This window comes from Limanda limanda, chromosome 16, assembly GCF_963576545.1.
Source record: "Limanda limanda chromosome 16, fLimLim1.1, whole genome shotgun sequence".
Lineage (NCBI taxonomy): Eukaryota > Metazoa > Chordata > Actinopteri > Pleuronectiformes > Pleuronectidae > Limanda > Limanda limanda.
Window position 1 is genome coordinate 9,922,612 of NC_083651.1, and position 27,856 is coordinate 9,950,467.

Here is a 27,856-nt window from a genome sequence, read left to right on the forward strand (position 1 = left end):
ACAATGGCCCAAGTGTAAAGCCTGAGAGCTTGTGTCCCAGATAATGTACTGCACCTGCTGCTCAATATCGGTCAGAGGCTTCCTCGCTATTATTCAGAAGATCACCCGCTAAACGCCCACCAACCAAACATGCAATCTGTTGTAATGTACACGCAATTTAGCACTCTTTGTTTGGGATCTTAGTAGATCAGGCCCAGAGAGTATATTACCAAGCCAATAAGGTGCTAGAATTGTCAAAGATTTTGAATGGTTCTCTTACTACAATGGAATGCTCGGAGTTTGCTGATGATGGTTTAGAAATATTTATGTAGTGCTCTTTATATCTGTGCTATGGTTGTATTGCTGATGGTTCAGCAGCTAAAACATTGTAAAAAGGTTTGAGGTTGTGAAAACTCAAGCTTTGAGACCCAATTGGGACTGCTTTTACTACAAACACTGAAAATTGGGGGCGGTCTGAGTTGATTTTACCTTTGTTGACAGTAGAATAAGACTAATCAGTAGGTGTGTTTGTGTCTATCAGCAGAGGTGACTCCAAAAGTATTTCAGTAACTACAACAAGATTAGCTGGAAAAAATGATATAGCAGACAAGACGAGACGGAAAGACCACATCAGAAAAGACAGTCCCTCAGCCGCCATTAAAAAAACTGTTTCAAAAACAGACAAAGGAAAAAGCACCAAGGTATCAAGGTAAGTGAAAGCCTCTGCCTGCCACCACTACCAAAAAAAGGATGTCAGATATATTCTGTGCACGTTGTGTCTCACATTGACATTTAAGGGTTAAGCATAATACTATATTTTGAAAGTGATTAAAATCTTTTTTAATTTATTTGATCTAAATAATTTTTGGAATTTTTCAATCCTTTTTCTAGTTTTTTAGGAAATTAAGTTAGACTTTTGTGATTTGAAAAAGTAAGTGCTTCATCACATCTTTCAGGGGGGGTCTGTTTCCAATTCGACATAAATCAGGCTTTGCGCTCAAAGTGTCACAAAACGTATAAAATAATATTGATTGACAGACAAACCAATTGCAACTGCTTATACTCCAAACACTGAAAACTGGGTCTGGTTTGAGCGTATTTGTCCTTTTAAAAAGAGATTTTATCAACAACCAGAACTTTGTTCCCAGTAGAAAAAGAATAATCAGTAGGTGTGTTTGTGTCCGTCAGCAGCGTTGACTACAGAAATATTCCAGGACCTACAACAAAAGCAGCTGAAAAAAATAAAATTCTATTTGAGAAGAGAGGGAAGGACCACATCCCAAAAGACAGTCCCTCAACCACCAAGACTGCCACTAAACAGCCAATCAGGAAGATACCTTCACCAGAACACCTCTTTAGGAAACCGGTGGTAAGGTTTCACATTGAATAGATTTTAGAAGTTAATACGATATGTATTCTTTTATAATCTTGGACAATAAAAATGTATGGAATTTGTTTTTACTTTACAGGAAACAAAAACAGTTTCAAAAGCAGATAAAAAAGGAAAAAGCTACATCACAAAAGAGGGGTAAGTGAAAGCCTCTCCCTGCCACCACTACCCAAAAAAGAATGTCAGATATTTCTGTGCACGCTGTGTCTTACATTAACATTTACGGGTTTACCTCAGTAAAATCGTTTATAAAAGGTAAGCGTAACAAAGTAAACACATGTATATTTCCACTGAGTTAGATTATTTAAGATTAATACAATTTAAAAAAATTATCTTTTCGTTCAAAATATTTTTATCTAGTTTTTAAGCAGATTTACATTAAAGTTTGAAATACATTTGATTTTTGTGATTTGATGACGTAAGTGCTTCATCACATCTTTCAGGAAGGTTTTATGGGCTGGTGGGGTTTTCTATTTCAAATTCGACATATCCGGCTTTGCACTCAAAGGCTTAATCCCATTTCACCCCTTGGCCCTACCCCCACCCTTACCCCTTGTTTTCTAGGGTTTTCTTGCCCCTTGAAACAGAGTCACAATGGGTTGTCGAGGAAATTTTCCCCTATGAATTCAGACAGCCCTTCAAGAAGCCGTTACATCATCAGTAGTCATCATGAAAACCTGACACGTCATCAGTATTCATCGATGAAAATAGACCAGACAAAAGTGTTGCCGGGGATGTCATTGTAATAACCTTGCTGGGATCTTTAATAAACCAATGCTATTATTTGCAGTTATTAAAGGGATAACACTATAATATCCAAATAGCATATATGCCAATGCAGACGAATCAATGATATTTGAAATTGAAAAGCTTGGCTGCTCTGCATTATTTCACTTTTGAATCAAAATCACACAGGCTGCTAGCAGTGTTCCGATAAAACCCTGCCAGGATGATGTGTTATAAGAGGAGCAGTTAAGTTCCATAACATCGCTGCTATACGTGGGTTCAATCAAGTGCATCGTGTGTCTTCAAAGAGGGGAGATGCGACAGGAAATTATGTGAAAATACAGGATTATCATGCAAAAAAAAAAAAATCATTAGCATGCTAAGGCTAGCCTGCACGCAATCTTTTTTTAAAGGTTGTTGTGAAAAAAATGACTATGTTGAAATAATATTAAACTAAGTTATTGCAGTTATTAACGTATTTTTTAATCCTTAATAATGGAGAAAATACTACATTCGTGGGTCTCTCTCCCAGCTTGTTGGTGATCGCAAGGAATTCTGGGTACCCCTAGGTTTGAAGTGAGGGTCAGGAAAATCTCCGTTTTGATGGTTATAAAGCCCTACCCCTCGGCCCTACTCCTCCGTCCCAACAGGTATTGGGACACCCAACCCCTACAAGTGAACAAGCAAAAAACTAAGGGGAAGGGCTAAGGGGAGAAATGGGATTGGCTCAGAGCGTCACAAACCATATAAAATAACATTTATTGATTGACAACCCCATTGCGACTGCTTTTACACCAAACACTGAAAACTGGGTCTGGTTTGAGTTGATCTGCCTTTTAAAAAGAGATTTTATCAACAGCCAGAACTTTGTTCACAGTATAATAAGAATAATCAGTAGATGTTTGTATGTCTGTCAGCAGAGTTGACTACACAGATATTCCAGGAATTGCAACAAAAGCAGCTGAAAAAAATAAAATGCTATATGAGAAGACACAGAAAGACCGGCTCCCAAAAGACAGTCTCTCGACCACCAAGACTGCCACTGAACAGCCAATCAGGAAGATACCTTCACAAGAACACCTCTTTAGGAAACCGGTGGTAAGGTTTCACATTGAATCCATTTTGGAAGTTAATAAGATACGTACTCTTTTATAATCTTGGACAATTCAAATTTATGGAATTTGTTTTTACTTGACAGGAAACAAAAGCAGTTTCAAAAACAGATAAAAGAGGAAAAACCTCCATCACAAAGGAGAGGTAAGTGAAAGCCTCTCCCTGCCACCACTACCCAAAAAAAGAATGTCAGATATTTCTGTGCACGCTTTGTCTTACATAAATATTTACGGGTTTACCTCAGTAAAATAGTTTATAAAAGGTTAGCATAACAAAGACAACACATGTACATTTCAACTGAGGGAGACTTATTAAGATTAATAAAAAAATTTAATTAAATATATTTTTTTCTAGTTTTTAAGTAAATTTACATTCTAATTTGAGGTACATTTTATTCTTATGATGTGATGAAGTAAGTGCTTCATCACATTTTTCAGCAGGGTTGTATGGGCTGGAGGGGTTTTCTGTCTCCAATTCGACATAGTCAGACTTTGCTCTCAGTGTGTCATAAAATGTATAAAATTGTTGATTTATCCTTTTAAAAAGAGATTTTATCAACAGCCAGAACTTCACAGTAGAATAAGAATAATCAGCCGTTGTGTTTGTGTCTGTCAGCGGCGGAGACTCCCCAGATATTCCAGCAACTACAAGAGCAGCTGGAAAAAATGAAAAACCAGATGAAAAGAGACAGAAGGACCACATCCCAAACGACAGTCCCTCAACCACCAAGACTTCCACTGAACAGCCAATCAGGAAGATACCTTCACCAGAACACCTCTTGAAGAATCCGGTGGTAAGGTTTCACATTGAATAGATTTTAGAAGTTAATAAGATATGTATTGTTTTATAATCTTGGACAATCAAAATGTATGACTTTTTTTTTACTCTACAGGAAACAATAACTGTTTCAAAAACAGATAAAAGAGAAACAAGCCCCGTCTCAAAAGAGGGGTAAGTGAAAGCCTCTCCCTGCCACCACTACCCAAAGAAAGAATTTCAGATATTTCTGTGCACGCTGTGTCTTACATTAACATTTACGGGTTTACGTCAGTAAAATTGTTTATAAAAGGTAAGCACGATGAATTAAGTGCTTCATCACATTTTTTAGCAGGGTTGTATGGGCTGGTGGGGTTTTCTGTTTCCAATTAGACAAAGTCAGGCTTTGCGCTCAGTGTGTCATAAAATGTATAAATTGTTGATTTATCCTTTTAAAAACAGATTATATCAACAGCCAGAACTTTGTTTACAGTAGAATAAGAATAATCAGGCGGTGTGTTTGTGTCGGTCAGCGGAGGTGACTCCACAGATATTCCAGCAACTACAAGAGCAGCTGGAAAAAATGAAAAACCAGATGACAAGAGACAGAAAGACTATATCAGAAAAGACAGTCCCTCAGTTGCCAAGACTGCCACTGAACAGCCAATCAGGAAGATGCTTTCAGGAGACCATCTCTTTAAGAAACCGGGGGTAAGGTTTCACATTGAATAGATTTGAGAAGCTAATAAGATATGTATTATATATAATGTTGGACAATTAAAATGCATTAAAAAATTGTTTTACTCTACAGGAGAAAAAAAAAGTTACATTTTCAGAAGAAGATAACACAGGACAAAGCTCCATCTCAAGGGAGTGGTAAGTGGAAGCCTCTCCCTGCCACCACTACCAAAAATAATGTCACGCTGTGTCTTAAATTAACATTTACAGGTTTACCTCAGTGAAATAGTTTATAAAAGGTTAGCATAACAAAGACAGCACATATACATTGTCACTGATTGAGACTTTCCTTTAATTTTTAAATCGATGAAAAAAAAAAATACAATTCATTTATCAAAAATAATTTTTAAATACAGTTTAAAAATAATTATGTTCCCAGAAGAATACAAATAATCACCAGGTGTGTTTGTGTCTGTCAGGAGAGATGACTCCATGTATATTCCAGCAACTGCAAAAATCTTAGCTGGACATACAAATCAGAGAGAAAAGGGGGGAAAGGAGTACAGAATTTACAACATTATGAAGGTAAGTCTCACACAAAGTTCTACAGCTTCACATAAACCACATATTCAGTGGTCTGGACATGTACATCATAAAACAAGTGTGTAACTGTAATACTGAACCATGAGACTTTCTTTTTCCTCCAACAGAATGACTTTGGAAATTACCTAAATAACTCAGAGCCGAGTACCTCTCAGAAACCTCACAATGAGTAAGAGACACATTACACATCACTGTCAGCATGTGTCAGGAAAAGGCAAATATATTTCACAGTTTACAAGTTCATATTTAAAACCAAAGAAACCTGCAGTAGCAGTTCCGTATCCAAAAACTCAATATTTCCAACTGAACTGTAGCCATAGTAAAAATCGCATACTGGCATTGAAAGCCTGATCAGATTTGTAATCTTGTTTAGTTTAGTCATTATTTCATCAGACAGATCCTGAATTTTACTAGGTTTCTTTTGGTTGTTTATAGAAATGTTCTTGAGAAAAGTATGTTTATTTTCTTCTTCTTGTTGTTCTACTCCACTGTATTGGTTGTGTTAATTCAGCCATGGGTGTTGTTATGGAAGTTTTGTGGGAGTTGGTGAAAGGAGAACTCAGGCAGCAGCTGATGTCTTATGCAGAAGGTTTTAATTTAGACTTGATGCATCAAGGAGACCAGAAGGTGCAACAATATACAAATGCTAACAGAGTAACATGAGCAATTGTCACCCCCTAGTCTGACGATGTCTTCCACAGCTTCCGCATATATCTCTCCCTCTACATTGCAAAGACCCTCAACATAGACGCTACATTGCATTGTTGGTGGGCCCTTTATCTGTAACCTAACCTTGGGTACTGCTTAGAGAGAGAAGGGAATATCTGTTGAATTTAGACAGGCACTATTCTCCTGTACATATATGATGTGTGATATACAATATACATTCATATATAGTGGCAAATACAGTAATTTGTGAGGACATTGAAAAATTCCTCAAAAGGGGTCACTTGAGAATAAATGCTACACACGTCTGTCATGTTGACTTGCATTTCTGTCTTTGTCGCCTTCTAACCAGTCATGACTTCTTGGGCGGGTCTCCCTCCCCTGAGAGAAACACTGGTCTTGGGTGAGTTAATTTGCATAAACACACATACAAGAAATTAAATCAGCTGATCATTGATCACCTGCTGTTTGATTACATACTCAAGCTTCAAATATAGAAATACTTAGCACTAGCTGTTTTCACTTGTGGGACTTTCGTAAATTCAAGTTATTTTGCCAAACACCTTCGTCCTTGACAGGTTTCCAAACCCCGCTCAAATCTGCTACATGAACTCCAGCCTCCAAAGTCTGCTCACACTGATGGAGTTCATCAGAGACATTGGCCGCCAGGAAGATGCGTGGAAGATGGTCCCCGAGGCTAGAGTTCTCATGTACTGCAACCACACACAATCACACTGATGCTAACACAAACACGCAGGTCTAAAATGTCAGATGTGACAGCAGAGGTCATCTGTTTTTTTTCACCCTCTACAGGGCATTCATGAGCATTGTGAGATGTCATCACTCCCTTGATGAACAAAAGAAACTCAACGCCCTCTATACCTTTAAAATGGAAGTGGCTAGGAGGTGTCCAGAATTTTCGGACATGGGGCAGAAGGTGTGTTGGCTAGTTTGATGGTTTGTCTTGTGTCTTCTTCATCATGATTTTATCCTCTGTGCATTGAACCCTCTGCATTTCTCCATTTGCAGGATGCTCATGAATTTCTGACGTCCTTTATTGAACACATCGAAAGGTTGAACCCTATGATGACAGAATTGTCCAACAAGACGGAAAAAGTCTACAAATGCCCCGTCAAGGTACACCTGTCGTTCAAGATGCAGAACACCAGGACCTGCAGGAGGTAAATCCACAGGGAGAAAAAACACATGTATTTTATTCTTGTGTACGTGACTGGAAATTCATCTGGTCATAACCTTTGCGTCTGTAATTATATGCACGTTGTTCCTTTATATTGCAGATGTGGACACAGTTCTAGGACAGAGGAAATGTTCAACAACCTGTCTCTAAACCTGGTGCCTCAAGAATCAGTTCAGGACATGCTCGACAATTACCTGCTAGTGAGTCACTGCTGTCCCTGTCTAGTGCCGTCATCCCATGAACTCACACACATCTCATAGTACTCTTCACTCGTGCATATTATCATTTGAACCTTTGGTCGCTGTGTATGAGACAAATCAAAGTTTGGACATTGCTCATATTTACAGTTTTAATTCACACCCATACATAATAATACACCTCTCTCTCTCTCTCATGCAGTATATCACTGATAACATATCATCTCTGTATTGTTTTTCAGGAGACAGATTCTGACTACAAGTGTGCCTGTGGTGGCACAAATTCCGTCCAACAGTACAGCTTTAAAACCTTGCCCAGGTAACTGGCATCACATCCACCACAGTTACACCACAACAGATACTTTTCCTTAATCAAACATCAAGGTTACTTGATATTTTTCACAGAACATTTCCTCACAATGTAAAAATCAACTTTCAGACTCTCACTTTTTTTGTTGTCCATCACAATAAAAATCAAGTGATGATTACTTTAATTCTCATTGTAAGATAGTGTACAACCGATTTTACTTTTAGTGAAGAACAAGGTTTAAAGTGAAATCTAGCTATTAAACTTTAATTTAGCGATCACCGATTTTGATCATCAAATTAAGATTAATTCATGAATACAAATTATTAAATAAACTTTCTTCTATTTTTTGGCTGCAGAGTTTTGATCCTGCATGTGAAGCGTTTTTGCTACACTTTGTCCATGGCCCTGAAGAAACTTCACAACAATATAAATATTAGTAGGGAGCTGTTGGTCTCATCCCACCAGGTAAGAAAGAACTCACCTAACTTCAAGTACAAAGTCAACATTTGGTAAGTGAGTTCTGGTGTTGTATGTGAGTGACTGTAACTTCCAGTTGTTAAATTTGTTCCTTCTCAGTCTAATGGCTGGTACAGTCTGGTGAGTTTCATCAGCCACCTTGGATGCAATGCAACCTCAGGTTAGTTATCACACAGTGAGTGTCACACTGTCCCATTCTGTAGTCCTCTATCAGGTACTCGGGTATATTATAGATACATGAGGTCAATCAGTGGTAGAAGCATATATTTTTAAGTTCTTTATTGTTGTAAATTAAGATATTTTAAGGAAGTTGCTGCGTTTTTCTACATCTGTCATTTTGCTGGAACTGACCAGTTGATTGTTATGATGATTATTTCTCATTTTTACTTCACCAATGTAGGTTTTTCTAACAATTTTTCTGATAAAATGTTGTTTTTTGGCTTTAAACATTATTGTTATTGTATATACAAAAGCAAAACTCTTTATTAGTAGGAGGTGTAACAATTCTCCTCTCTCAATACGAGAATGTGAATGTTTGTTTTGCTGTTTTGGTCCTGGTCTCAAAATTATTACTGCCTTATCTTGGGTTACCTTTCATAACCTCCACACATCAGAGCACCTTTTGTAATAATGGTTTGTCTCTTTTCAGGACACTATGTTAGTGCGGGAGTCCGGCGAGAATTAGCTGACGATGATGCCACTGACTCCTGGGTCATATATGATGACAATTATGTCACAAATGTAGCAGGGGAATCCGTGTGTATTCATTATCAAAAAAATGCTTACATCCTTTTCTACAAGAGACGGGTAAGTTTACGTATTTTTTTATTTTTCTTAATAATAATAATGGTGATAACAGAAAGTGACACACAAAATAGACAAGAAACACAGAACTATGTACACACAGACATAACATAATGCAGGTAAAGTGATGTGTATGATAACCTCGTAAAATAACGTTTTCTTGAGTAGAGATGAAATAGGGTGTGTGTGTGCAACATCAACAATAAATAAATAATAATAATGATAAAAACAAAATAACATATATTAGTAAATACATGCATATACACTATAATATAGTATAATAACAAATATAAAAAACATCCTAATAATTAATATTCATCTCTTCAGGAACTGACGTCAGGTACATGACCAGGCAAATGGCTCTCCCCCACCTGCTCCACCAGCACCACAGCGATGAGCCCAACTAGAGGATAAGCGGTGTGGGTCAGCGAGTCCCCCCTTCCCCTTTGTTAATTGTATTCTACATTTTTGGGGGGATCTTGCGTTGATCCATGTCCAGGCCCATAGGAGGACGTTGGCCCATGCAGATCCTATGCAGCTCCGTGCTTTGGACTACTCCCAGACCGCTTTTTGGGAGTGTTCTCGTTAAAAATAAATTATTGAATAATAATAATATATTTTGTTCTTCATGTATTTGTCTATTATTTGTTTATTATATTATTCCTCAACCGTATTTAGGGCCCGAGCACTGACATCAAAGTAAGTATGGTGAGGCCCTATTGAAATTGTAAGGATCATTATTATTATTATTCAGGCAAATGAATTGGCATTTTGAGGGCTTTACCATGCTCAAATTCTTACCAAAATTTGCAAAAAGTTAGAAAGTGGTGAAAATTTACGTATTCTGGAGGAATTTTCAATGGGCGTCGCAAAATGGCTCAACTGTGGTCCTCGAGACCCCTGGAACGCGTTCACATTGACCGGTCTTCACAAAAATGAACATACAGGTGTATCATGACCAGACAAACAAAAAAGTCTTTAGGTGCAATTGGAAAAACACAACAGGAAGCCTGCTATTTTGCATTTAGTGGCCATTTTGGCCATATTCCACATTTTTACTTTGATGTACTTGTACCAGGGCTTTCATCGGATCAACCTCAAATTGAGATGAGTGTCATCACAACAAGACGGAGATTAAAAGTTATTCACAGATTGATTTTTCGTCACATGGTGTGACCGTGGCGTGACGTCAAAGTTTGATTACATGCCAATAAAACACGATGTTCTGTAACGCGGACATACATGGACCATGAATCCTTTGATGCTGAGCCGTAAACAAGCAAACTCCATTCCTGCAGTGACAGTGGTCAAAGATCAAAGAATCTTTATGTCCTGCAAAGGTTACGTCTCTCTCCCTCTCAGAATTGGAACATTTCTTCAAACCGTGTAAACATTGAGGTACAACGAAGGTTCATCCTTGGTCAAAGGAGACAATGTTGTCATAACTCCACTGTGCATTGTCCTATCACCACCAAACTTCTGTCTCATGATCAGAGTCCAAGCCTGAACAGCTCTATGTGTCAATATTTCCTCAGTCATTATTTTGTATTGAATTGTGTAGCTTTGTGTTGCTCGTCATGTCAAAGATGCTTTTATTTATTTCTATCAAGTGAAAAATGTTACCGTGTAAATTCCAGTTAGCTGTTGGCATTGATATGGAGTTGCCTGAGGTTAATAATAGTCTATAGATTTTTGATATTAGTTTATTTAGATTCGTAAATTGTATTACATTATTTATATTTTTTGGAGGTTCAAGCAGAGTTATAAGTTGTATTTATTTATTTTTTAATTATAGATTTCAACTGTATCTATTCCAAAAATTGGTATCTGCCAAGTTGTAATTCTGTGTTAGGTCTATGAATTGGTTGTTATGGAAAAGATGGTGGAGTTGTATAAAGCCTTTTTGGGCCCATGTGTGATAGTACATAGGAGTTGTGCGGAGTTTAAAGGAACAGGACTAGGCTGGTTTAAGTAGCGCTTACTATAATCATAACTCAATATGATGACTTAATTACTCTGTGTCTCAAAATGGCAACTTACTAACTTAGTAACGCAATATATTTTGGTGTTATCACAATTTGATGAAACTACTCGGGCTCCCTGTGGAGCGTCTCCGCTTGTCCAGTCCTTCCGCAAACACTGACTATGGTTCACTTTGCCTTTATTTTGAAAAGTTTAACCAAACCTGTTCCGGTGTTGCAGCAGAGGAAACAACATGGCGCACAGCGGAGGGATGAGCGTGGATGGAGGAGGCGCGATGCGTCACGCTGAACACGCACCGCAGACGAAGAACAGGGGCGACGCAGAGATAGACGGACGACTGGTGAGTGTCTGTTCCTCTCAAGACCTTTGTGGAGTCGGTCCTGTTTCATACCGACAGCTAACCTCTATGACCGCTGACGTACCGGCCCGTCACTGTCAGTGGTTCCGGGGGGAACCTTTGTGCTGCACTGTCCGGCGGACAAACTAACGCTTCTGCACACTCCTTTAACCAGCGGTGTTATTATGTGTTTCTGTGACAGGGAGGAACTCTGATAGCAGTTGGTCTTGGTGTGGCTGCTGCAGGATTTGCAGGTATATATAATAATAACAATTATTATTTTGTTAGTTTGCAGTGTACTATCTTGACTTGAGGAAAAACTTCTGCTCCTTGAATTTTCTGCTTTCATGAGAAAAGGTGTGTTCTGTTTTCGTGACGAAATAAATCCCTTAAAACAGATAAGAGTTTTTCTCATAAAAAACAAAATTGATCTCATTAATTCAGAAAAACAGAGCAGATTTTTTTTCTGTGTGAATGCTGAATTCTAAGTGAAGGCAATATGCTTCTGTAGGTTTGGAATACGCTGTTTCATGTGCTTTGTGTTTGATCCACAGGGCGCTATGCATTCCAGCTGTGGAAGCCTCTGGGCCAAGTCTTCTCTGACACTGTCAAGAAGATGCCCACCTCGGTGAGTGATTCATCAACCTCCTGTTAAAACCCGTCTGGTAGAGCCCGACAGATGTGATTTAGTAGAATAATTCCTATACTGTATCATCCTATCTATATATATTTAAAGAACATTGGCAGTGATTCCTTGATGTCAAAACCTTTATTTCTAAATTTAAGTGAGGCTTGACATTTTGCAGTTTAACCCTTAACCGTATCATGAGTTAGTATCAATAAAAGTAAAAAGATACAACCAAAATATGACAAAAATTTTTGGGTTTTCCTATCTGCAAACATAAACGCAGATACTGATATGTCTGCGAAAGACTCATATAATCAATGTTCTCAATGCTGTTCTGTCACCTTAGTCTTTCTCATCGTATTACAAAGGAGGTTTCGATCAGAAGATGACCAAACGAGAGGCCAGCCTCATTCTCGGCATAAGGTAAAACAAACATTTATTTTCTTTTAAGTTTTACCTTAATAAGTCTAAGTCTTCTCACACGGATGTTTTATTTTGTGTCCAGCCCGGTCAGCACCAAGTCCAAGGTACGTGAGGCCCATCGGAACATCATGGTCCTGAACCACCCTGATAAAGGTACATCCTTTATACACCTACTTGTTTTCATCAGCTTTACCCAAGGCCAGGTTTCCTGTTTCCTCAGTGTGTTGTTGTCGGCCGCTGACTCTTTAAATGACAGAACTCAAAATAGTCTGCAATACTCCAATCATAACTGGTCGATGAATAAAAAAGGTATTATTTGTGTCTCGATCCTTTTACAGAAATGTAAAAAGGGAACTTCAAGTTTCATATATTGAGTTGTATTTGTGTTTTAATTTTATTGATAGTTATTTATTATAAAGTTTAATTGTAATTTATCAAAACTCAATTACAGTTCTTTGTCGCAAGAAGACATTTTAGAATTTCTTTACTTCCTTATATCAGTATCAGCCTCAAAAAGATCATATAGGTTGGGCTCTAAAAATATCTGAATCGAAACATCTGGAAGCTACAACACAATAATGTGCACATAGATGGTCACAATTTGCCCTATCTAAACTGAAATATCGGAGGAATCTGATTATGACAATTTGTAACTTTACAGATAGGCCTTCAGAGCTTTATATCTTTATACACATAGTCATATTTCTTTAATAATTTACTCATGTTTGGCCCATTTAGGCCTTAATCTGAAACATCTACTCTCTCCAATTCACTACAATTTATACATGATATAGATTTGGGACACTTTTTAAAATTAGATTAAATGCATATAACTCAGTGAGTAGCCTGGTCTCGGATCACACTTAATGTTGTGTGTTTGTGTGTGAAGGTGGGTCACCATATATCGCAGCAAAGATCAATGAGGCCAAAGACCTTCTGGACAAGGAGATGCGACGATGACCTGCCCTGCTTAAAAGCTTCCATCACTTAATTCCATTGTACTCCTCCATCAACACCAACACCTCACCTGGACCTCCACTCAGGCTCCGCAAGAGGAAAACAAAAAACAACTATAATGACATTGTCCGTCTTCAGATTGTCACATAACTTCTCTTCCACGACCTTGACAATTTGTAAATGTGTCTGTCAAATGTTGTATCATTGCCCTCTAGTGGTAACTGATGTACATCCATGAGAAATAACTGCTCATGAAACTGAGTGAACTTACGAAATATGAGTATGTAATGTGTTATATAAAGAGGATCTGTTTCAATTAATAATAGAATAATAAATTTGAATGTTTGTTGCTGAAGACTTTGTGAAAATGCTTTTTTTTTGGCGAGGAGTGAATTTCCTTTGAACTCATGTTGTGTTATTAATATGCGACTGTGGGTTAGACTTTGTTGATTTGTCTCTCAATGTTAAATGTGAAAATATTTTGTGACCAATTAATAAAAAAAATATTTCAGACAGCACCTTCAAAAAGCGTCTTTATTTTGAGGATGAGGTCATGAAGTCACTGCATGTTACTGGACTGAGAGGACAGAAGCATTTAGCAGTTACACTTACAGCAGCAGTTACCGGTCAAAAGAAAAGAGCAAATAATCACAAGGTTGTTAAGCTTGAAAAAATCAATCAAATAAATATAAAAAAAATGAATCTGTCTTTCTCTGATGTCACCGTGGCTGCAAACCAGTCACAGTGAAACCTGTGTGTCTGTTGACTCGACTCCAGCGGAGTCAGGTCATCTCAGTGGGCGGCGCAGGTTCGATCTCCATCATGAAGGCAGAGGGTTTTATGAAGAGCAGCGTGGTTGGAGCCTCTGGGTCCTTGAAAGATTTGAGCATCATGGACACAACGATGTTGACAAGTCCCAGAGAACATTTCAACAAGAAACAGCATGAAGTCGAACAGAAATGAAAGGAGACAACGTATGCTCATGACTTAGGTTAAATCAAGCTGCTAGGTGTGAATTATGCAAATGTTTGGAATCGATGCGAAGTATTGGCCTAACTTTGAAGACATTTTCAACCCATTTAACACAAAGAATATACATGTCTCCTTTAAAATTGATTTCTTACTGAATCTCTCCTTGGTCCATTGCCATTAGTTTATTCGCTTGGTCGAATCGGGACATTCTACAATACAGAGCCCACAATTTAGTGAACCATCCTCTTGACTTATATCATATGTTGCCTCCTCTCCTGCTGTAGTGCGGAGACTTCAGTCACCTGAACCTTAAAACAGACAATTTATCATCTAAACTTTGACTTTAAAAGCTTTTAACACATGTAAAGAATCTCAAAGAAAAAAATATCTTTAGTTCAGCAGCCTTGATGTGTATCCACATATCTTACAAATACAAGAAAACGAGAGTGTCTAGGCACACAATGCAGGACTTTTCGTGTATGTTATACTTCATTTATCAAATTGTGCACACAAATTAGTTTGCTTTTCTCAAGGCCGCCTGCTGGACTGAGTGCTGGACTGGAATCAGTTTAAAAAAACAAAAAAACTGATTCTAATTTTATTTTCCTGCTTTATTACGTCGCCTGTTTTAAACAGTCTTTACTGTGCGCTTTTACAACAGTTTGTATATAAAGATGAACGACATGACAGCTCCCCAAAAGTGAAGCCAAATTACCTGGATCCCTCCCTGGTAGCTTGCTGCAGTAATGTTGCACGCCTCTTCCATGTTAGCAGAAGGGACGTGGACCAAACTAAAGAAATATTTCACATTAAAAAAAGGTTAATATTCTAACATATTAGGCACTTTTTGGAGTTCAAGAGTTAGGTTACCTGGTAAGTTTGGCTTTAGTTAATTATTGAATGCTATAAAAACAGCTTGAAGCATCATGACTGACTCATACACGGCTCCAAGCCACATCACTGGCTCCTGTCACCCTGGTATTTTGGCTTCATTTTTGTACGGTGGGGAGAAGGGGAGGTGCGTCGTCCATTTTTATTTACAGTCTATGGCTTTGACAGTCTGGCAGTCATTTGTGAATAGGACAATTTTTTTCTTGAACATTTTCGACGACTTGCAAGAGGATTTATATAAATTATGTGAGTGTTATATTTTAATCTGATCTGGTTGTCGTATTGTTGTATGAAGCTCTTTGGGCTTTGCAGTTGACTCTTCCTCATGTTGCCATGGAAACAGTCTTATAACTTTGAGTTTTTGTCAATAAAGCAGTTTATTTTCTTCAGCTTGTATGTAGTGTGGATTCAGCCGGGAGAGTTTCATGTCGAACTGAGTGTTGAACAGCTCTAACAGGCTGGAGGTGGGTGAAATGTTCGGGACTGTTGCTGCTGGAGCTGGATCCAGTCGCTGCACACCATGAGAAACTGTAGCTCCGCCCTCTGAGTTCCTGCACCGGCTGCCAGCTTCGTCTTTTGTGAGAGGACGCAAATATAAAAGAGGCAAAGAGGCAAGAAATGAGAGAAAGTCGTAGGAGGCACAGACAGAAACCATGATAGCACCATGGAAGCTCCACCCACATAGGGGAATGAGAGGCATGCTGGGAAGGAGAAGACTTCTTATCCAAAAAAGGTTATTTTACAGTCAGAGAGCATCAGGGGACATGAGTATTATTATTCCAGTAAATATTTCCAGTATTTTACATTGGATCCAAAAGGTGCCGTTTAGAGGGGACTGATCCTTCACTATAGCCCGGGGGAAAGCTTTCAGAGCGGAGAGGCTGATGGGTAATGTAGTCAGATGTAGATAAACAGCAGCAGTAAGAATGAGACTAGTAGCTGCAGTGACCCAGGGCTTTCTTGGCACAGGGACAGAAAATCGTAGGTCTCGCTGGAAATGAATGAGCAGCCCTTCATTGAGGCTGCTCGCTTTAACGTCGTCCATTAGCAGTCCTGCCTGGCCGTGTCTAACTCTTCATCCTGCGGCCCAGCCTCCTCTTCCTCCAACCCCTCTTCCACTTCATCCTCCTCCTCTTGATCTTCTTTCTCACTCAGTTCCTCTCCGATAACATCGAGCCGTGCCTCCTGTCCGTTCAGCACCTCATCGTCATCATCATCGTCATGGAGCCCCACCTCCTGCAGCTGCAGCCGCTGCTCTTCCACCAGCAGGAGGCGCTCTCTGACGCCCTCCGCTGACGTTGCCGTGTCGCTGGGACTCCCGAAGTACTGCTCGCTCCTGAAACGATGATAACTTGAGTAAGTAGTGTGTATAATATATGAGCTCTGTGTGTGTTGTGTGTTGTGTGTGTGTGTGTGTACCCATCAGGGAAGATAACGGGTGTGGTCAATCTGTCCAACAGAGTTTTCCCAGAGGAGTCGACCTCATCCAGCAACTCGGCCTCGACACACTCTTGCTGTAAAACCTGAAACAGTGCAAACACACGTGCTGAAGGCAGATTTAGATTTTCACTATGACTGCAACATTGTGCGAGGGTGTCACAATGCCGTCAGCTGTTTTAAATAACTGGTCACAAAGACTCAATGTCAACAGGTCTCCTTTTTTTTTTTAAATGTCTTCCTGACTCACAGGTCTGCTGCTGTCAACGCCTGACACGTGAAGTCTGTGTCTCACCTTCTCGGCGGCGGTGTGGAAGTTCAGAGTCAGCTCCAGTCTCTGTTGCCTCTCTTCACCGCTGACGCTGAACTGTTTCCATATTCGGTTGAGCCTGGGCAGAGTATCTCCGGACGAGCGTGTTGTACAGCGCAGAGATTGACAGAGGACCACGGTGGCCTGCAGCAGCTGGCGGCCATAATCATAAGTGCTCTGCAGACAAGCAGAGAAACAGAGTTATTGTCTGTGTTTTGTCTTTGTAGTCAGTAGAGCTCATACCCCTGCCAACAGCCCAACATTTGCCTTGTATTCAATCAAGCTGCACAAATTCCACACACTCACAGATATCAGTTCCTGGTGTTAATGGTGGGAGTGAACCATTAATCGAAGCGGCTCCGATCAGTAATTTACATTAACAGAGCATCGTTTGACAGAGTGTAGAGTGGAAGTGTCTCACCTGAGCGACGTCCACGAACTTCCTGTGTTTGTCCAACATGGTCATCGTCTCTTGAGAGTCGTCACCCAGTCGGACATGAGTCTTCAACAGGGCGTCCAAAAGCTCGCCAAGCCACTCTACTGACTGAGAAAACACACACACACGTCCCATCAGTACAGTAGGTGCCTGTGTGTGTGTATCTGCCTTTGAGTCTGTGTGTGTCTGCCTTTGTGTCTGTGTGTGTGTCTGACCTGTAGAGCGTCCTCTTCACATTTGAACAGTTGGACCATCTGTAGCATTTTCAGCCTCCTCACATCCACCATGTCCTCACACCTGCAAAACACACACACACACATAATATGACTTCAAATCGGCTTCAAATATATAACTTAACTATGTTAATTACAACAACCACATAAAAGTTGGTAAAAAGACACCATGGTGATAATTGAGGTATTGTATCGTAGCTAAAACATAAAGTTTGACTGCATGTTGCCACTAAATGAAAGGTCATGGGGTCAATAAATAATTAAACAGCAGGAATGGGACGGAAACTCTGACCAGTTGCTACTTTTTACAACTAGGGAAAAACAGCAGCATAAACAGGAAATAGCAAATGGGAGGTAAAATGTACTGGACGAGGTCAGTCACACATTTTACATTCTGTTACAGAGTCAGATTTTCAAACTTTTAGTGAAAGTGAGAGTGGTGACTCAAACTTAAGTGAAGAAACAAAGACATTGTTGCATTTTTAAGTTTTTGGTTTGATTCTACAGCTGAGAAACAAAGAGAAGGAGGAGGGAACCTCTGTTTGCGGAGCTGCATCTCCTCCATCACAGCCTGGATGTGCTGGACGTTGTCTTGCTGCTCTCCTGCTGGACTCTCGGTTTCCTCCAGAGACCACGGTGGCTGGCTGCACATCTGCTCCATCAACAATGCCCCCTTCTGACGCAGAGAGGTGAGACCTGCCTCTGGAGGTAGAGAATTTGTGGATGTACTTAATAAATACGAAAGAAATGAGTTATTTAGAGAAAAATTCAAAGGTGCCTTCATTCAAAGCACGAACCGACAGATTGCAGCTTCTCCTCCAGCAGTTTGAGATTTTGTTGAATTGAAGCTCCGTCGGCCGGCGCCACATCAGCACAGAGCATTCCCAGTAAACCGTCCAGCTGCTGAGACAACTGCAGAGTAGACGTAAAGCTGTAATCACTCGAAAAACATCAAAGTCACTTAGTTCTCTCTCTACTTTCACACATTCTGCCTCATCCTGACATTTTTGTTTTTAGTTCTGTTCACCTCCTGAAGAGCTGCTAATGTTTCAACTAATATTGTTGTATATTTATTATCATTTGATTGAGTTTGGGAAACAGTTTCTGCCTATAGTCTTGAGCCAAGCTAGTCTTAAAGCAGCACTTTGTAACTTTTAACAACAGCGCCCTGAGGGATGCTGGGCTCAAAGTCTATCGATGTGTTGATTGGAGCTCTGACATTCGTAGTCCCAATCACTGAACTGAAACACAACTGAACAGTGGATATTACCCATGATCCCCGGCTTCCTGAACCAGAGGAACTGGAGCTGTAACATATCCACCAAACTCTGTTTAGAATTCTACATGTTTCAAAAGTTTCCTGGCTGAATATAAGAGATAAACACTGTTTTTTATTGACTCTTAAGCTTTTTCAACTTATCTACAGCCCAGCATTACTCTTTAACACGCCAGATTTTACACATTTAGCTCCACTCCACTGCAGTGGTAGTAGCATATAGCTCTTAAAATATTTTTTACGTATATTTTTTTCTACGAAGGAAAAAATGGCAAAAGTGTGTGTTACCTCCTGTGTGGTGCTGTGGAAGCCCTGCGCCGCCTGCAGGACGTTCTGCCGATTCTCCAGCTGAGCCGCCTGTCGGTAGCAGACATCGCTGAGCTGCTGCTGCAGCGACTTCAGCTCCACCACTTCCTCCTCCTCCCCGACATTGAGCAAGGCAGCGATCTGCTGGTTCAACTCCACGTACACCGCAAACCACTCCTGTACACACACAAGCAGCGATAGAGAATCAGAGTCACATACACTGCATCAGCTTTCTTCAGTTAACTCCCCGCTAAAAGACAAACCAAGATCTGTATTTAGCCACAAATCTCATTTATCAGTTTGCCCTCGTCACATGATGCGTGTGTGTTCAGTGTGTTGCATTACACTGTGCTGGCTCTCGATCTCCTCGTGTTTCTGCTGCAGGGCCTGAGCCGCTCGAATCGAGTCTCCGATCGCCTGATGAGTCTTTAACAGCTCTGACCCTGGACCCTGCAGCCAGGTCACCACCTGAGAGACACAAACAGAAATCCATGTAAACATTTAACTCGTTAGCATCAGAGAAAAGGGAGGAAGTATTTTAGGTGATCCTCCAAGAACAAAAAGTGTCATTCATTTCCTCCATAGACAGCATAGTAAATATAGTTTTTTGTCAAATAAAAAGTCGAGCATAAAGCCTGTTTGCACAAAAACGTAAGATGACAGGTTATCTTTGACTCCTCTGTGCTTTCGATATGAAGCATAACTTCATAAAGCTTCAGATAATGTTTCATGCATCAGGAACATCGGCAGGCTATGACTGACAAGTCGTGACAGTGTGATAGCCTTCACAGCATCAGGACCCTGAAACTGAAGCAGCTAAATGGAATTCAGGCCTCATGAATCTGAATTTTTGACAAGTGTGTTACTCTTGTGCTTTTCCTTTCTGTGATATCTCACAATGTCTAATGTGCAGAGGTTCCTCAGAAAAACAAATTTCAGTCTCAGTGAAGATTTCCATCCTTCCGCAACGTTTCTCTGAGTGTCTGAGCTGCAGTGCTGCAGAGCGACCAACAGGAGGCCCTCAGGCTCTACTTGTTTCTGTGATGGAGGTCATATGATACCACCATCTTTGATGTTGACTCTTCATAAACCTTATATTCTATAAAAAGTTCATATCGTATTAAAATCACAGTTTCCCTAATCAAACCCATAAAATGTTGGCATTTTATTTTATTATATTATTTTATAAAACTAGGCGTGTAATGACAAAACGTTAAGTCACTGGTTCTGCTTTACTCCGTATCCACTTTATATTTTTTATTCAAATACATTAATACTTTTATTTTTCAACAATATTTTTCGACTTAATTTATTATGTTTTACTCACTGTACTCTATTCTATTTTTATATTGTTTTGTTACTTTAATAGTGGAGCAAGCTGGCACAAGAATTAAGTCTTTTCTTATTCTATCTTATTGTAAAATGAACATAAAACAGTTTGCCTGTGTGTTTGTCTGAAACAAACAAAAAACATCATGATTTAGATTTGATCTTGAGTTGAAGTTAAAAAATGTTCACCAAACAGTATAATACAGAGCATCATCTGGAACTGTCTATCCACATGTAGATGTACCAGTATCTGGATTTTAATTGTATTTATCAGGTCAGTGATGCCTTGAAGAGCTAACACACACACAAGGAGACACAGTTCGATACAGAACTAGGCCACCACCCCCCACCTCAAATCCTCCAGGCTAGCGACCAATATGTTGAGGTTACCATGACAACCCCCGGCTCATCTCTTCTCCAAGACAGTCGGCCTACCCATCAGCCCCTGCGGCTGCACATGAACCCCAGTAACCACAGCAGAGTCTATGTCTGCTGAGGAGCCCGGACAGTGAAGCTGCTCACTGACACCGTTTCAGAAGGTGAAAGGCTGGATGATGAAACATTGAAGACACTGAAAGACGGAGGATTAAGTAGCAGTACAATGTTTTACATTTGTAGGACGTGTTTACAGATTTGTTCTCATGAACTGCATCTTGACTTTTTAAGACTTAAGGATTCATACATATAGTTGAAAACTGCTGTGTGTTTTAAAAGGTGGAAAAACTTTGATGTTTGAAAAATAAGCTTATTTTTTATGTCTTTAATCTTACTAAACCTCCAGCTCAGTGTGGAGGTATAAAAATCATAAAAAAAAGTCACATCTGAGAAGATGGAAGCAGAAAGTGTTCTGTATTTGTGCTTTAAAAACGACTTAAAACAGGGTTTTCATTATATGAAGATTACAGAGTATAGTGTGTGTGTGTGTGTGTGCCTGTGTGCGTGTGTGTTTATTACCTGCATGACCTTGGTGTGAATCTCATCCAGCTGGCTGCGTTTGTTTCGCTGCCTGCAGAGCTCCTGGTATCGGGTGTACTGCTCCCTGAGTGAGTCCAGCAGCTTCATCACCTGAGGCTGAGCCAGCAGTTCCTCCTCCATGGGACGCCAGGCCGGACCTGAAGGTCAGAGGTCAGAGAGAGGTCAGGAAGGAGTGGGGTTACAGTCTGGTAGTGTGTGATGGTCCTGCTGCTTCTGAAGACATAGATGCTACAACAAGTCCCTGTGACCTTGCCCTGGAACAGCTGAATGACTGCATTCAACAAGACAACTACAAAGAAAACACTTCAGACGACACCCCTCGACCCACAGCTGCTTCCTCACCTCCCTGTCCTCCTCCTCCCTCGGAGCCGTTAAACCGACGCTGCTGCAGCTCCGACAGCAGCTCATGACCTGCACACAGACACAAACAAAAGGGAAGAGAGGGCTGGTTTGAGATTTGAGAGCCTGTTATAAAAGCATCTGAAACAATAACACATCAGTGTTTGTGTGTACATGCTGTTAGATAATGAAAGGAGCTGGCAGAGGGAGGAGGGTGGTACCACAAACAAAGACTCCTTTCACCTCTGCCCAGCAAACACACAGACACAGGCCGCTCAGTACAGTGAACACAGCCATCCACCCAACCATCCATCATCCATCCATCCATCCATCCATCATCCAACGAACCATCCATCATTCATCCATCGTTAGTGTCTATCTAGCTCCCGTTCTTGGTGGCAGCAAACTAAAGTTGCTTTCAGACGTGCACTGAACTCTGGATAATCTCTTGAAATCATCTGAAGGGCCGGGTGTGAGTTGCTGTGTGTGATTTGCTGTGGACATTCTCTTCGGTTTCCACTGCCAGCCCACGAGTGAAATGTCCAGATGTGTGAGTGAACCCACGTGAGAACACAGCAGGAGATAATCCAGAGGATTCAAAGCAAGTGAGCGGGCGGGTTGATGATGTATATAACACGCGACAGACGAGAAGATGATAGTTACCAGTCTGAAGAACAGTCTCGGGGTCAAAGGACGGTAAGAGGGCCGAGTCAGCTGATCTGCAGAGAACGAACAAGACAAACAACTTTAAACTATAGCTAGTGTACCTTTGTGTGTACGTTTGTGTACGTTTTTTTACGTGTGCGTACTTTTCTTTGTCCATCGAACTGCTCTTGTCACTGTCGTTGATGATCGACAGCTCGTCCAGCAGCGACGTTGATTCTTTGGTGAATTTCTCAAAAACCTGAAAACAAGATGAAACCAGACTTGCTCGGACTTGGTGGCAGGTTACCTTGACAACAAGCACTTTTAGTCACGCATCAAATCCATGGATTTATTTAAATCAAATGAGAATCACCAGTCTCTTGTTGAGCCAGTCGTTGTGGTCGTAGTCCAGACTTCCTCCAAAGTCGTCTGTCAGCTGACAGGGTTCGATGTAACGAGTCAGTTTATTGGCCGAAACCAGGATCACCTGACACACAAAACAAAAACACATATAAATCACACTGGATTCACTCTTATGTCTCTACCCTGTACAAACTTTTTGTTCCTGGCTGGTTCCAGCCTGATGAATATCACATGTTCATGAGGACGTTCAGATTAAATTTATTGTTAGATAATCAACGGACCCTTCCTCTGTTGCCTGTTTTGATTAGTATATTTAAACTCAAATGAATTTCGATATGATGATTCACCATTGTACACTATTGAAGAAACAACAAAAGTCCAAACGTTTCCCTCTTTCAGAAGGGATGTTGCTCATGTTTGCCCGATCGGGACGCCTGGAAGCCACAGTTGTCTAAAGGCAGCTTTGGGTGTGGCAAGTGTCTCCAGTTCTGTGACACACCAGATCGTAAATACTTCAAACATCAGCGTTCTGGAGAGAAATGTTATCCTAACCACTGGCTCCTGACTATGAGGAGCCATGTTAACCACATTGAGAGCGACACGTGTGACTGATGCAGGTCAGACACTGGAGCTGTAGGTTGTTTCTGTATTTTACAGAGATTTGGGGGGATTGACTCATTTTAGCTTCTTTATATACATTGTCAACCTTTATTCAACTTTTTAACAAACTCACGGCCATTTTTAAAACCATCTCTTTGCTGTTTCAAACATCAGCACTGATAACAGATATTATTTTAAGTGTTGCCTCAGTCCATGATCCAAACAGTTCTCAGATCACAAGACGAACTTGTGTTTGTGAAAAGCCTGTGAGCTCATCTTTTTCTTCTGCAGAAAGATAAAAACAAGGTTAACCCTTACTTTACTTTAGCCTTTACAGATCTCTTTAAACGAAATAGTACAGAACTCTGAACAACATTTCTATGAGATTGTTTTACAAATACCTGGACAGTCAGACAGCTGGTGGTAAGTCTGTGTCCCAGTTGTCACGGGAGCAGAATCTCAGTGTGCACCGGTGTGTGTGTGTTTGTGTGTGTGTGTGTGTGTGTGTGTGTGTGTGTGTGTGTGTGTGTGTGTGTGTGTTTGAATGTTAGGTCAGACGTTGGAGCAGCTGTACAACACACACCCCACACACACAATCCATAGTTAAGATGAGTCACATTTCAACACTGTCACTGGAATCTCCCTCCAGCAGCTGTGTGTGTGTGTGTGTGTGTGTGGAGTAAGTGAAGACACGGTGAACTATAACAGAATTAAACTAGAAGGGAACTCAGAGAGTGGATCCCTCTGACGCCCAATCTCGCCATGTTAAAGAGATTGGAAAAATAATCCTGGATCCGCCCTTTTAGCCAGATCAGCTCTAAAATGGAAAGGACTTTTCCATGGGTCCTGCTGCACCCCTCCACATGGAAATCAGTTCACTCGTTTCTGAGTTATCCTGCTGACAAACAGTCACAGATTGAAAACATGACCTCCTTGGCAGAGGTGCAAATAAACTCAACCGCAGCATATTTTTTTAATCAAAGCACCGAATATTACTTCTCACAAAACATATTCAGCATCCAAACAATCCAACAAACTACATATTCATGAACTCACAGCTTAAAAAAGGGCAACCTCGGACGTTGAGAATGAGAAATTAACTCATTTCATGCAGTCAAGCTGTTGGTGTTTTTTAGGCAAAGCCTTAAAGTCCTAGAGTCACAAAGAACACAAGGAAAACCCCCAGTGTGATTTATAAAAGTAAAATAATCTCAACGCTCGCTGCAAGGATCCATATGCAGCAACAATCAAGTTACCTACACACGCAGCAACTTGCTCTGGTTACCACGGCAACGGTAGTAGCCGTTCAGCCAACATGGGCGTAAGAATCTGGGTCACAGTGCAGACTGATCTCTGTCAGTAAAACCATCTGTTATCATAGAAGAGGAGGAGGCTAGCTAAAAAATCTCACTCACACACACACACACACACACACACACACACACACACCATCGATCCTGGCTCAGGTTTCCAGCAGCACTCAGGACGGATAATGATGCTAAGGGCTATTATATTAGTTTCTGTTTGATATCAAGTAACAACACAATCAATGATTGTGTGTGTGCTTGTGTGCGTGTGCGTGTGTGTGTGTGTGTCAGACTGTGTGTGTGTTTGCTCTTATTGAAACAAAAACACTGTTTCTAGACTTTTCGAGCTGCCTTCCTGAGCAGCCAATCCAAGAGGGCATGTAAGCATTGGAACAACGAACCACTGACACTCAAACTCTATACCCGCCTGCAGGCAGTAGATAAACACACATCTTCAGAGTCAACATGGCAACGAACGTTTGCTCCTTGTTGTTCTTAAAACTTGACCTCATGGTGAACACTCAAATCTCGGGTCAGGTTCCTGCAGCAGAAACGGGAACCAAACCTCACACCAATGTCCAGAGATGCTCTTCTGGACCGTGACCTTTGACCTCCCAACTCTTTCCACCTCACCTGTGAGTCAAAGTGAACGTTTGTACCAAATTTGAAGAAATGCCCTGAAGGCATTCTTGAGGTATGGAGGACCGACAACCCCGAAAGCATAATTCCAGTCACCTCTCAGAGCTCCAGAGACCAGGGAGTGTGAGGGAAACTCACCTCGAAGCCCAGACGATCTTTCTCCTTCCAAAAGCAGAAGTGTGTGACCTTCTTGTCCCAGAATTCATCTGGCTTCACCACGCAGACCAGCGACACCTCGGCCGGGATCACATTCTGAAACAGCAACGACAGAGTCAGCGTCATCAGATGTTGATTGAGCCGACAGAATAAGGAAGGTGGTCATGTATGGAGGGGCGTTAAGACATGTTTGTACCTGCAGCATGAGCACCACAGTCTTGACAATGTTCCACTGAGACTTCCGTCCGTCCACGATGACGGTGAAACCTCGGGCCTTACACTTCACACTAAGAGAGAGAGAGAGAGAGTGAGGAAGCTTTTTACAGAACAGGGTCATGATGCGATAAGACTCAAGTTGTAATAAAGTGGAATCATCCTTTAAGCCTTTTCTAGAACATCTGAACATGGATTCTGATGATGGAATAAAGAGCCAAGTACAAATCATCAAATAGGTCCAGAGGCTTTAAAACACAGACACACACCAGACGGTCTGCTACTGCATCTGTATGTGTGTGTGTGTGTGTGTGTGTGTGTGTGTTTGTGTGTACCTGGGGATGCTGAGAAGGTAGTCCAGCGTGACACTGAGCTCCTCCATGCTGGTCTGATCTGAACTGAGAGGTATAGTCAGGATCAGACCACTACGCCGGTCTTTGCCCCCTGAATGAAAACGGACAATTAGAGAAGGCAGAAATGTCATCGATGGAAAATCTGGTTTTACCCATCTAGGCATGTTATCTCATATTTTGTTACTTATTGTGGTTGAGAGTTTGTGTGTTTTGTACCTGACAAAAAGGCCAGTTTCTTCTTGAGGATGGGGAGCATGGTGGTGGCTTCCATGGTAACGTGTGACATCTGTAAGCACACATCCAAACGATACTTAAATGTACAATCTCACAGCTGAGAATGGTGCACAATATAAGACACAACTTTACAGGCCCAGACACTAGTCCACAATGTCAAACACCTGTCCATATAGTGAGACACTAGTCCAACAGGGTCTGACACTATAGTCCATCGTTTCAGCCACTAGTTTAAAGGCCAAGATACTACATTATACTAGTCAACATAGTCAGTCAGACCGTACTCCGCATAGTCAGATACGAGCCCACAGGTTTTCACACTAGTCCATAATTTTAGACACAAGTCCACATAGTCCAACAGGCTTGGACTTTAGCCAACATGCGCAGACACTATAATAATAGCAGACTATACGCACTTTCCAAAAATAATTATATGATGAATGTTCAACTCTACTATTTGACTTGGTTTCAGAATAAAAGCTGATATTTTATCACAGGTGTGATTTTTATCATTATTTTTTTTATTATCTATTATTATCATCTTTATTAGCAGAGGTGGAGGACGGAGTATTTGTGCTTGGTCTAGTAACTGCAGCAGCAGCAGTTAGTCCTGCAGCATGGCTTCATGTTCTTCCTCCTCCTCTTCCTCAGCCTGTCTGAGGCCTGGCTGCAGAAGCAGGACGGCCCGGCCCTGGCTCGGATCGGTTTGTCTCGGCTTGGTTCGGCTCGGCCCACCGACACAATGACCCACATTCATTAGCGACCCCAGGCTGCGGCTTTTGTGGCTCAAACCCCGCTGACCCCAGACTCCATCCACTCAGCATCGACAACTTCAGGGATCGATCAGTATCCAGTATTGATCAGGCTTTTCTTACCTTCCACTCAAATCAGCTGCATTTTATATTCTCTCGGTTTTTGTAACCCACTCTTCCTCTTCTCCTGTTCTCCTGCAGCTCCTCGTTCTCCTCCTCCTCCTCTTCCTCCTCAGGCTGATGGATCAGCAGATACTGAAAATATTCTCCATTAATACTAAACACTGGAGATTCAGTTTCCTCTTCGCTCTTAACAACAGTAGAAACACAGAGAACAGGCGGTGAAGCTGCGCAGCCTCAGTGAAGCGCAACAAAATAAAATCACATCCGGTAAGGCAACATTCAAAATAAAAGCCCTGGAGTCTCAGTGTAAAAACTCTCTCTTGGACCCCAATGTTCATTTCCACAGATACCCAGAAACCAAGCAGTTATTAATCATAATTTAATTATAAGAGTATTATTCAATTAATCAAATGGTCTAAAAATATATTTCCTATTGTGATTTTTTCTTCTTCAACAGAAAAATGCCAAATATTTCCTGGTACTATTTGTTTTAATGCAAATAAAATAATTAATACAAGAGAGCTATGGATATATATGTAATAATGAATAATCAATCTACAATTAAGTAAAAAAAAACCGACTGACATATTCATAATAAAAGAAACGTTTAAATGTGTTAATTACTGTACAAACATTCTGATAAAAGGCATTTTACAACAAATGTAATCAAAATATAGTAAAAAGATCAGGGCCACAAGCTGGAGTTTGGTTATATTAGTGATGCAGCAAAATGGCAATTGTG

At 40.7% G+C, this 27,856-nt stretch overlaps 2 protein-coding genes across 2 annotated transcripts; one reads left to right on the plus strand and one right to left on the minus strand.

Annotated features, from left to right (window-relative positions):
• The first annotated feature begins 11,100 nt into the window (after nt 1–11,100).
• dnajc15 (DnaJ (Hsp40) homolog, subfamily C, member 15) lies at nt 11,101–13,738 on the plus strand. Its single transcript, XM_061088571.1, has 6 exons — nt 11,101–11,220; nt 11,420–11,471; nt 11,772–11,845; nt 12,192–12,268; nt 12,351–12,421; nt 13,158–13,738. The coding sequence occupies exons 1-6, from the start codon at nt 11,113–11,115 to the stop codon at nt 13,226–13,228; spliced, it is 453 nt and encodes a 150-aa protein (XP_060944554.1). The 5' UTR covers nt 11,101–11,112; the 3' UTR covers nt 13,229–13,738.
• Nucleotides 13,739–13,745: 7 nt separating this feature from the next.
• sestd1 (SEC14 and spectrin domains 1) lies at nt 13,746–27,335 on the minus strand. Its single transcript, XM_061088570.1, has 19 exons — nt 27,115–27,335; nt 26,222–26,291; nt 25,988–26,096; nt 25,636–25,726; nt 25,422–25,535; nt 22,748–22,861; nt 22,539–22,633; nt 22,393–22,448; nt 21,733–21,801; nt 21,370–21,527; nt 19,432–19,554; nt 19,069–19,263; nt 18,302–18,416; nt 18,041–18,206; nt 17,487–17,568; nt 17,257–17,379; nt 16,821–17,012; nt 16,508–16,611; nt 13,746–16,424 (listed from the first exon to the last, which is right to left on the minus strand). Exons 2-19 carry the CDS (start codon nt 26,289–26,291, stop codon nt 16,133–16,135), a joined length of 2,268 nt encoding a protein of 755 aa, XP_060944553.1. The 5' UTR covers nt 27,115–27,335; the 3' UTR covers nt 13,746–16,132.
• Between the last annotated feature and the right edge of the window lie 521 nt (nt 27,336–27,856).

What these genes read in the sequence shown, in the direction of transcription:
- sestd1 (XM_061088570.1), bottom strand. Translation starts at nt 26,291, where the DNA reads ATGTCACACGTTACCATGGAAGCCACCACCATGCTCCCCATCCTCAAG. An exon ending in AGTTCGATGGACAAAGAAAA is followed by an intron (nt 22,449 to 22,538) that starts GTACGCACACGT and finishes CGTTCTCTGCAG; the next exon opens with ATCAGCTGACTCGGCCCTCT. An exon ending in CGAGACTGTTCTTCAGACTG is followed by an intron (nt 21,802 to 22,392) that starts GTAACTATCATC and finishes GTCTGTGTGCAG; the next exon opens with GTCATGAGCTGCTGTCGGAG.
- dnajc15 (XM_061088571.1), top strand. Translation starts at nt 11,113, where the DNA reads ATGGCGCACAGCGGAGGGATGAGCGTGGATGGAGGAGGCGCGATGCGT. An exon ending in CAGAGATAGACGGACGACTG is followed by an intron (nt 11,221 to 11,419) that starts GTGAGTGTCTGT and finishes TTTCTGTGACAG; the next exon opens with GGAGGAACTCTGATAGCAGT. An exon ending in CCTGAACCACCCTGATAAAG is followed by an intron (nt 12,422 to 13,157) that starts GTACATCCTTTA and finishes TTGTGTGTGAAG; the next exon opens with GTGGGTCACCATATATCGCA.